The sequence below is a fragment of the Mirounga leonina genome, unplaced genomic scaffold (assembly GCF_011800145.1).
Source record: "Mirounga leonina isolate KUSES-001 unplaced genomic scaffold, KU_Mleo_1.0 Mir_174, whole genome shotgun sequence".
Taxonomy (NCBI): Eukaryota; Metazoa; Chordata; class Mammalia; order Carnivora; family Phocidae; genus Mirounga; species Mirounga leonina.
The window spans coordinates 11,124,335-11,134,706 of NW_023270451.1; the positions used below are offsets into that span (position 1 = coordinate 11,124,335).

The 10,372-nt window shown below is 39.6% G+C and overlaps 1 protein-coding gene across 9 annotated transcripts in view; it reads right to left on the minus strand.

Annotated features, from left to right (window-relative positions):
- Positions 1 to 9,796, minus strand: part of CACNA2D1 (calcium voltage-gated channel auxiliary subunit alpha2delta 1) — a 506,844-nt gene extending 497,048 nt beyond the window's left edge. For 4 of the 9 annotated variants that reach the window (XM_035020464.1, XM_035020463.1, XM_035020460.1 and 1 more), the window contains exon 1: positions 9,557 to 9,794. In XM_035020464.1, the coding sequence (XP_034876355.1) occupies positions 9,557 to 9,651 (95 nt within the window). In that variant the 5' untranslated portion in view covers positions 9,652 to 9,794. Of the gene's footprint in view, positions 1 to 9,556 lie in introns of all 9 variants that reach the window. The other 5 variants (XM_035020466.1, XM_035020465.1, XM_035020461.1 and 2 more) reach the window with 2 other exon arrangements.
- Positions 9,797 to 10,372: the final 576 nt, after the last annotated feature.

Genomic DNA, 10,372 nt, shown 5'->3' on the forward strand with positions numbered 1-10,372 from the left:
AAAGGGAACCAAATGTTGCTCCGTCCAAAGGGAATACAGCGGTGAACTGGAGTTTTGTTACCATCAAATACTCTAGTTGGTGCATCTCAAAATTTGAACATTGCTAACGTGTATGTATTACATTTCTGAATCACGTCATTCCTTCTTCTCGAAAATGGAATCTGTAATTTGGAGCATTCCTCTAAAAACGTCTCCAGCAAATTAAAAGTGTGTCTATCTTACATTCCAACCATCTGCTTTAATTCTCAAGGCTATTTCATATTTCAGAAGTTACTTTGTAAGACATTGTTCTTCCTCTGGATCCCTGCCTCACCTGCCTGTGTCAGAACATTCTCCCATCAATCACGGCCTCTCTCATCTCTTTCATCTCTGCCATTTGGCCTTCTCCCTCTGATAAGCCCAAATCTCCCATCTGGTAACACTTACCTAGTTGTCTCTACAACCTTCCCCACCCTCCAGGAGCCTTTTTCTAAGAACTGCCTCTTGCTCTATTCATGGTAATAGCAACTGGCCTGTTGCAGTGTAGGACCTCCCAGTGAGATGGTACCAACGTGTGCAGAAGTGACCCAAGCTCAGGCAACCAGAGTCCTTTTTCCAAACCCCATCTCCCGGTCACAACTGAATGGGTTAGAGATGGTCATCTGGCCCACATTCAGAATGTCAACATACCTTGTTTAGGAGGCTATGTTTCAGACTAGGATTCTAGTCTCAAACTGTTCAGTGGAGAAACTGTAAGCCCTCACAGCCATTCAATAAATACTGGGAAGCAGAGAAAGCCAATTTGCAGTGATAGAGAAGAATGAAGACTTAGACAAAGAAAACCAGAGACTGGAATGAGAGATGATCCTGATGGCAGTCGCACCCCTTTTTGCCATTGTTGGCACATCCTTGACCTTAAACTCCCATGAAGGATCATCCAGCCACTACCAGTGAAAAATATTTCCCCTTTTGGTTTAAGATAGTCCTATGGGTTTCTACTACGTACAATTCCAAATTGCCTGACATAACTCTTTTAATTCTGTAAACAGAAGAATGCCAAATCCCTCAAACTCCCTTTTCTGAACTCTCTGTATCTCTCCTCACACTGCCAAATTCCTTGAAACAACAACCCGCAGCTTGCTCTTTATTGCCACCAGCTACCAACTCCTCAAGGCACTGAAACCATGCCTCTTTCTGCAACACTCTACTGGAACCATTATATTATTCAAATCCCCTTAGATACCTATTTCTAATGGCTGAATAGTCATCTACAGAGACCCTGCAAACTCAAGATGTCCAACAGTGAAACTATCACTTTCATGCCCACCATTCCTACTGTGTTCTCTAGTCTACCAAGTTCAGTGTAGCATGGTTTACCTGATAGAGCTCTTAGAATCATCTCTGACTCTGATCTCTTCCTACTTCCCCAAATCCCATAACCAACAGCACCTGAAATTTTACTCCTGCCTTATGTTTCCCATCTGCTCTGCTCTCCCCTCACCACTATTCTTTTTTGGACCTTGGGCATCTCTCACTCTGGGAACGATGTAATGGTTTACTAACTGTTCTCCCTGTCTCCAATTACTGGCGCTCTTGAATCGATCATCTACACACTGTGATTCAACATGTATTACTTTTCCTTTTTAATTTTAAAAAACCCTACGATGAAGGCCAACATTGTTTGAATATGCAGAGCTGGGCTACCACAAACGTCCACATTGTTGTGAACACTGCCCATCCCCCCTTCAGGTCTTACGAAATTACAGCCTAGGTCCAAACATTTTACAACCGAGACTCAAACCAATGGCCCAGTCCCAGCAACATCTCTTCCCACCCAGAAGCCCTATGCCTAGTACAAAATAGACAGTGCTTCTTCAACATGCTATGTGCTTTTCCTTAGTCATGCTCTGACAGATCCGGCTGCTTTAAAGTAGGTTGGGAGATGTAAATGTCTTCCTTGGGGACTCTCTTCCTCACTTTGGATACTCTGCATATAGTTCAGTGCACTACATAATTTACACTGAATAACAATACCTGCATTAATCGTTAAATTACATTTGATGTTAAAAATATTTGAAGCAGGAGACATTAAAAAAAAAGCGTAAATTAAAACATATGATGTACTACGTACTCAGAGGTCTGAAGTCTTAAATGTACTACCTAGAATCCTACCTATCTGCAAGTTATTTCATCCTCTGTCATCTAATTGAAGAAATTTACTTATAGAATTTCTTTTTTGATGATCAGCACTTAAGCTTTTAATAAGGTGTTATACTGATATCTCTTATCTAATTAACCATTATCGCAAGGTTTTCTTTAAAAAAATGTTTAATTGCTTCTATTTTTTGAGATCTTGACAACTATATTGTCTTTGGTTTCTAAGGTGAATGTCCATATTATAAATATATTTAGGTCTCTATAAATGAATAAATGAATATGATGTTCAGGAAACATAATTTCCAGAATAGCCACGCTCACTTGGGAAGTGGGGGAAAAAAGAAAATTAAAAAATAACCAGTAACCCCTTTAGCATCCTTAATGTAAATTCACACCACGTAAATCGGAAAGCTCCTTTGTCTGCCCCACATACCATGCATCATTTCTCATGGGATTTTCACCACAACACCTCTTGATCGCTTTTCTAAGACAGATTTCCTCAGTGTGCCTAAGCCCATTTATTTTACTGAGCCATTCTTCCTTTAACCCTCAAAATAAGACATCATTAATGTCTAACCGTCCCTTTCTATAGCCTGACAGTAGGCACCTTAGACAGAGAACAATTTTATTAGCTCTTTCTCCTCCTTCCCCTAATTATCCCCCACAGTAGGTGGGAAAATGTCAAAAGAAACAATTGTCTAGACTGTTTGACAATTTTGGTAGAAGTGTTGATCATGTATTACAGATTTATCTGTGCATTAAAATCCCTCAACAATTTCCCCATAGAGAGAAATGTCTGAGGGTAAGAGAAAGGCCCCTGAAACAGTCAAAGAAGATTCAAGTGAGAAGGTCCTGAGGTCTGGTCACAGGTCACATGGGAGAAAACAAAGCAAAAACTCCCCATTTGATTTGATGTTATATGCAAATAATAATGAATCATGATTAACAGTAAATGGGTAGGTGTATGAAAGACAGAGAAGTAGCAATTAGCTGTCTGAATAAAAGAATACAGGAGTTATTTTTCCAGTTTGCCCAGAGACAACTATAATAAATTTTTAATGACTGAGGAAAAATAATTTTCAAATTGACAGTAAGATTATCCCCAAATCTGAAGCCTTTAAAATGGGCAACACCATTATTATCCATTGCCATCATTTCTCCTTTAAGTTGTTCTTCAATTTATGATACAGAATTTAAAATGTATCCTAATTTTTTTAATCCAGCAGAAGCATATGGTTAAAAAAAAATCAGAAGAAGCAAATGTTAAAATAACATTTAGCCAGAAATATCCCGCATTCATATTCAAAGAGAACTTTAAATATTGCTTCATATGTAACAACCTGATCCTGCATAATTGAAATTAACTGTAAAAGTGTGCCAGTTCGTTTTGGCCACAATGTCAATCTTTTCCTTGTTTATTATCTCGTTAAAATCTGTATAAATGGCAATTTTAAAGGAGCAATAATACTGAATCACTACAAATTATATAAACCCATAAGGGAAACCTAACAGTTTATATTTTACAAATAAAATTTTTTAAACTGTTCACATTTATCCTTTATTCCTAAAGCATATCACACCAAATATGTTTCATTCTTACAAATTTCTAAGTATCCCATATCTAAATGTCTGAAATAAAAACTGCTTAGTATGCAAAGGCCTTTTAATAGGTGCCAACATTTCAAATGCAGTAGTTTCTTTCCCGTACTTATTTTGCTAAAAAGATGGCAAAATCATACTTTCTTTATTACTCATCAATTATGTTAATAACTCATCTCTATAGGACCTGAGCATTGCAAGCTGCTTTTGTATACAATGTCTCCTTTGATTCTCTTGACAAATTATTCTGAAATGCTAGTGTTACAAAAATATTTTGAAAGACATTCAACCACAAAAACAGTTGTGGATTGGCAGGAATCTCTGAACATCCATGACTGTTAATAAATTTACCTCACTGAGGTTTTTCTACCCTAGCAAACCACTTGAAGAAGGTTAAAAGAAATACATGTGCATGCATGCACATATATATATATATATTTAACATATATATACACACACATATGTGTATATATACACATATATACAACACAATATGTGTATATATTACATATAATACGTATACATGTATATATTACATATAATACATATATACACATAAAATATTACCTAATAAATAAAATACTATAATATAAGGTAGACAAGTTATCTAATTATGCAATATTGATATTTTAGGCCCTGAAGGAAAAGGTAAATACATTATTTTTCACAAAGTACTACCATTTTTTTTTTTTTTAAGATTTGATTTATTTATTTATTGGAGAGCGAGCGAGAGAGAAACAGCATGAGAGAGGAGAGGGTCAGAGGGAGAAGCAGGCTCCCCGCTGAGCCGGGAACCCGATGTGGGACTCGATCCCAGGACCCTGGGATCATGACCTGAGCCGAAGGCAGTCGCTTAACCAACTGAGCCACCCAGGCGCCCAAAGTACTACCATTTTTATTTCAATTAACATTGAAGTCAATTGCCTTTTTCTTTCAAATCTGTAAACAATATGATACAACCAGTTTCATGATTTGGGCATACACACACACACACACACAATAAATCAAGCCTAAGCTACATGGTTGACCATCTTGATACAGTTTGAAGTTTACTGGAAAGCAATCCTATGAAAGGCTTGGGGACGTTTGTGGTACTAGACATAAACAGCCCATGAAAAGAAAAAGTGGCCGACACTGTATGACACAGGGTCTGATGCACACTCTAAGTCTTAACTAAATGAGGACTGGATGTGATAGAACAGACCTCATTCCCCACGGTGAGCAGCTCATAGGCTTTTCTGAAATCCTACAACGGTACTATTACAAATGATGGAAGGCTGACCCTTTAGTAATAACAAAATGTTACTTTTTTAGAAACACTGAAACAAATTCTGATTTTTTTTTCAAACTCCTATCTAAGTATGTTTATGTTGGAACTGATTATGTCTATACATGTAAGGGACCGAAGGAAATCAACAGATCAGATGATTTCCCTAAAATACACTTTATTTTAACCATTTAAGTCTCCAGTTTAAGGTTATAAACAGTTCGAAGACATTCATTAGAAAACAAGATGTGAATTGAGAAGAACAGATTACTTCCCTGGAAATCTGTATCTGTACTAAAAAACAGGGAAAAGAACAGAAATTTCTCTGTATGTGTTTTATATAATGATACTCCAGAAAACATATCAATTAAATAATACTTTGTATGGGTACAATTTTTAAGTCATTTTAAAAATTCCTAAATGCATTGTTATTTCTTATATATACTTATAAATCTAAACAGTAAATGTGAATATGTAATTTGCATGTGTTATTTTTCTTTCTGCAAAACCTTACGATGTATAAACCCAAGAATGAAAAGTATTTCATTATTTTTTTTAACCAGTGTTGGCGAAATAATAGAAAAGTCTGCACAGCCAGGTTTCTTTGAAGAAAAAGAGTAGTAAAGTTTCTATTTTCAAAATGAACAACTTGCTATAGATTTTAATTTATATGCACTTATTAAATTAAAATTAAACTGGTGAAAGCCACACACAACAATAAAGGTACATCTTATTTCCTTTCTAAAACCATAAGCTTAGATTCTTGTACCTTTCCAAAATGTTTTTTAGATCATATCCATTACTCTCTGCCTAATCTCACATTCAAATGCCAATCCAAATAGCTACACATATACCCATGTATAAATATTAAGATATTTAACATCAAGTTACTACTTATCTGAAAAATATACCTACTGTTGCATATTTTAAACATACACCTGTGGAATGATAAATGTTTTCTTATGGTTAAGCTTATGAGAACAAATTAAAGAGCTGAGAAAGGGATTTATTAATGGTCATTGTTTTTAGGTCTTAATTTACACTTATTACTTTACCTCATATTTTATCTTAAGGCACATTTCCTTATACATGTAGTATGTGAACAGAAATTGGTAAGCCCAAATGAAAATAATTATGTCACTTCTAACACATGAAAAAGATATCCATTCCCATGTTATGACATAAACTTATTTCCTATAGCCTGTAAATATAAATTTGTCTAATAACAGAAAAAAATATTTATATGTTAAGTATTTAAACCCCAAACTACTACTGTTTCATGAGATGTATCTATTTCCTTTAGATACCTATAATTCTTATTAATATGTGTATCCTATTACACAGTCTATATTAAAATCCTCATATACCAATGGGCTCTCAGCCAATTACTCTTGACTGACTGGTATTTTGATGTGACTGAGATAAAAGTTTAACATTAAATAGTTACAACTACAGTGATTTTTTTTAAAATCCGGATTTGTAAATAGATTCTAAAAAAGCAATAGATTTAAATTAACGTTACAATATTGGCTAACATACATATCATTCTGAGTTTTAAAACAAAAGTGTTTTTATTTATGTGCTAAGAAATTATTTCTAGAACAAGCAAGAACTCTCCCTCTTTGAAAACTCTTATCTTAAACTACCAATATAATATGTGCATACTATAACATGAAAATGGTGTGACTTCCATTTATATATAAACCAATATGCATTAGGTGGTTGATACTATATGGCATATTTACAATTCACACTTTATTGAGACAATCATTTCCAAAAGTAAAGCCTAACCTAGCAAAAGAACTGTATCAAAATTCCTTTCTTGGTGGGGGGAGGGAAACCTTGTTATTTTAGTGTTAGGTCTTAGAACAGTTTAACTATACTTAAATCCAGAAGAATATGCTATGTGAGAATATATGCTAAACCAGGAAAAATTAAAAAAGAAATTTAAAAGGATACATTTGTTTTATTATAATAAAACTTAAACCTTTAATATTATTGTAAACACTACTTAAAAAAATTAAAGCTTTGTATTAGTAATTCTAATTCAGGTCCCACTCCAGTGAGTGCACAATTAATTTTATACTGTGTTGATGGCATGCTCTTCCTCTAAAACTGATACTACATTTTCTGGGGAAAAATAAAATTGTCAAAAAAAAAAATTTTATTAATGATTTCCAGAGAAATTTATACATAGGAGTGTTAACAGTTTGCCTTCAATGATACTATGTAATCTTTGTACTGAGTTTTTATAGGCTTGGAATTTTTTTCCAAAGATTTGAGATTTATCATGATAAACACTCAATACGAATCCTTTTCTTGCAAGAAAAGCAAATGGCACACCTTGATAAAATTAACACTGCACTTTTTTAAATTTCATAAAGTTTATTCAGAAACCTAACAAGAAGTACAAATGTCAACTCTCATTTCTCCTCTCCTCAGAATATTTTAACTTCAGGAATAAATTACTGAAAATGCACAAGACTTATACAAATAGCATTAATGTTACCTACAGGAGACTGACTTAGCTCTACAAAGTCTTTTATTAAGCTTTTACTCTACAAAATAATTAATGTTTCATATTATTTGAAAATATCTTAAATTCCCATTGTTAAAAAATAAATTTCAAATCCTTTCAAGGGGAAGAAATTGTGGTTTCCTGATTCCTATTTTTCTTCCCTATTTATTTTCGTCTTGTCTCCAGTGAATTTCTGATCATAAACATGAAGTTATTTTAATTTTAGGAAAGCATTTTTTGCAGAGGTCCTTCTCACAATGAGGATTTGTACATTAGTATTTTACAATGGTATGTTCTGGAATAAAAGGTTGTATTTTGTTGTATCTGTAAAAAGTCACAGTTTCCCCCAGTGGGGTGAATGATGCATTCCCTCCAAATGAAAGAAATATTGATAAATTGTCAGTTAAAAATAACACGTTAAAAATATGTCAACTGCACACACAGACTCCTTTTTGAAGAGCCACCTCTCCATTTGACACAAATGAAAGCGAGTCACTTGAGTTCTCGCTTTATAGGCCAAGCTACAAAAAGAATAAAGAATTCAATCAATAAAAGTGTAATTTCCTAATAAGAGTGAATAATTTTGAAACATCTTTAGAGTAATTCTTACTCTATATATTTCAAAATATCCGCTTGGAACATCCTACCAATTAAAGAGAGATCTACAGATGGTATTTCCCCTTTCGCTTCCTAACAAAAAGGATCTGCAATCATCTTTATGGAAGATTATCTAAAAAGGAACACGACTGTAAATCAATGACAAAAAATATTCGACACTCCCCTTCTCCGGGTGAGAATGTGCATCCTTCAGATTCTTACACTGACACCTAATGGAATAAATACTTTAAGCTACATCTTAAATAATCGCTGCAGGGTTTCAAGTGGTAAAGGTTCACTGTTAGCATCCACCAAAAACTCCAGTATTCAGCACTCGGCCAACAAAGGACAGCAAATAATTCCCAACAGCAGAAATACCGGGAAGGCTACCTTGGGCTTTGTTTTTGTTATGGAAAATGCATTAAAGTGACTCATCCATTTAAGATCATCTACTCTTAGAAGCTTTAAAGTAGCTTTAAGAACCAAAATAAATGCTTTCCCAAAATGCCCGACAGGCTCTTCAGCGCATTTAAAAATGTGTATATATTTTTATGAGCTACTGACTTTGCTTCTTTTTTTCCAGACTGAGAGAAAAGAGAATTATTATTTTTCATTCCCTTCCTGCCGTGTGACTCCAGAGTTACCTTTAGATACTCTATTTCCAGAACGGCAGCGAATTTTTTAAGTGATTTTAGAAATGTTAAAAATAAGAGAAAATTGCAGGCGACTCTGGAAACGTACATCGCTCCCTCAAAGAAGAGGTTCTATTCGTTCTAAGAGCAGGAACAGCGCGTCTGCCCGCACTTAGATGCTTCAAAAGAAGGATGAGGAGGTTGGATGGTGTGGTCCGTGGTCCCAAACCCGCGAGCCCCTTGAGCGGACAGCACTCTAAGCTGCGTCGCGCGAGCACTCTTCGGATGACACAGACTGTCAAGTGCGCCCCGTAATTTGCGATTTAATGAGTTGGGGCACTACAGCGATTAGCATCCCCCAGGCCAAGGGCGGGAGAAGTCCATGCCACCCTGGCAAGCATGAAATTACCTATTTGTAAAACACCCAAGCAAACACAACTTTTTTTTTTTTTTTTTTCCCCTGGACTGGATTTGAGGACAGCGCGTATCTGGCTGGAAACTTTCTTCCCCCCAGTACAGCTGAACTCGAAGTCTAAGGAACCCTCTCGGGGGCGGGCGGGGGCGCCGCGAGTCGGCGGCGGACGTCCCCCGGGACAGCCCGGCCCCCCAGGCGCCCGGGCGCCGGCTCGGCGCGCAATCCGGCGGCGAGCGGCGCGCACCGCCCGCTCGGCCTCTCCAGATCCCAGCCCGGATCGCTCCCCACCCCCACGGGCAGAAAAGCCCCGCTGGTCGGGCGCCGTCCCCGCGCCCAGCTCCCGCGGCACCCCTCGGCGCGCCCTCGCAGCCCTTCCCGGCCCGGCGACCTACGTGACGGCCGAAGGGAACGGCTCCTCCGACGAGGGGCCGATCAGCCAAGACTGCAAAAGTGTCAGCGTCAGGGCCAGCAGGCAGCCAGCAGCCATCTTCGCGATCGAAGATCAATCCCGCCTCCTCCCGAGCCGCGGGAAGGAGCGGCGCTGGAAACCGCGCGGGGAGCAGCAGCACACGCCGGCCGGAGCGCGGACGTCCGGAGAGCGGGCGCGCCGGGGGCCGGGGCGCGGACTGGCGCGCGCGCCGCAGGGGCGACACCCGGCGCGGGGCAGGGGCGGCGGCGGGCGGACGACTAGCGCGCGTCGGCTGCTCCGCGCCGCGGCTGCCGCGCCTCCGCCGCCATCAAGGGCGACTTCGCAAACGGAGCTGGGCGAGTCCGCCGGCGCTCGCGCGCTCTCGCTACGCCTGTGCCTCTCGCTTTCCTCCCCGATTTAGTCCCCTGATTGCCGGGGGCGCGGGCGGGGGCGGGGGCGGGGGCGGGGGCGGGGGGGGCGGCGCTGGGGAGGGGCGGGGGGATGCAGGAGTGGGGGAACGGCTGGCGGAGAGACTTGTGGCAGGGAGCGGCTCCGTCTGGCTTCTCCGGGCAAGTCAGAGGGAGGCGGCTGGGGGGGGGCGCGGGAGGGCTGGGCGTCAGAGCAGGCGGGCGGAGACGGCCCGGGGCAGCCCTCCCTACCAGGCGGAGAGGAACTCCCAAAGTCGGCGTCCGCTTGCTCCCGCCGCGCGGCGTGAGGCGGGGGAGCGGACCCAGCCCCACGGGGCTCGCGGGGGCCAGCCAGCCGCCCAGCGGGCATCCACAGGCTGCAGAGCTCCAGC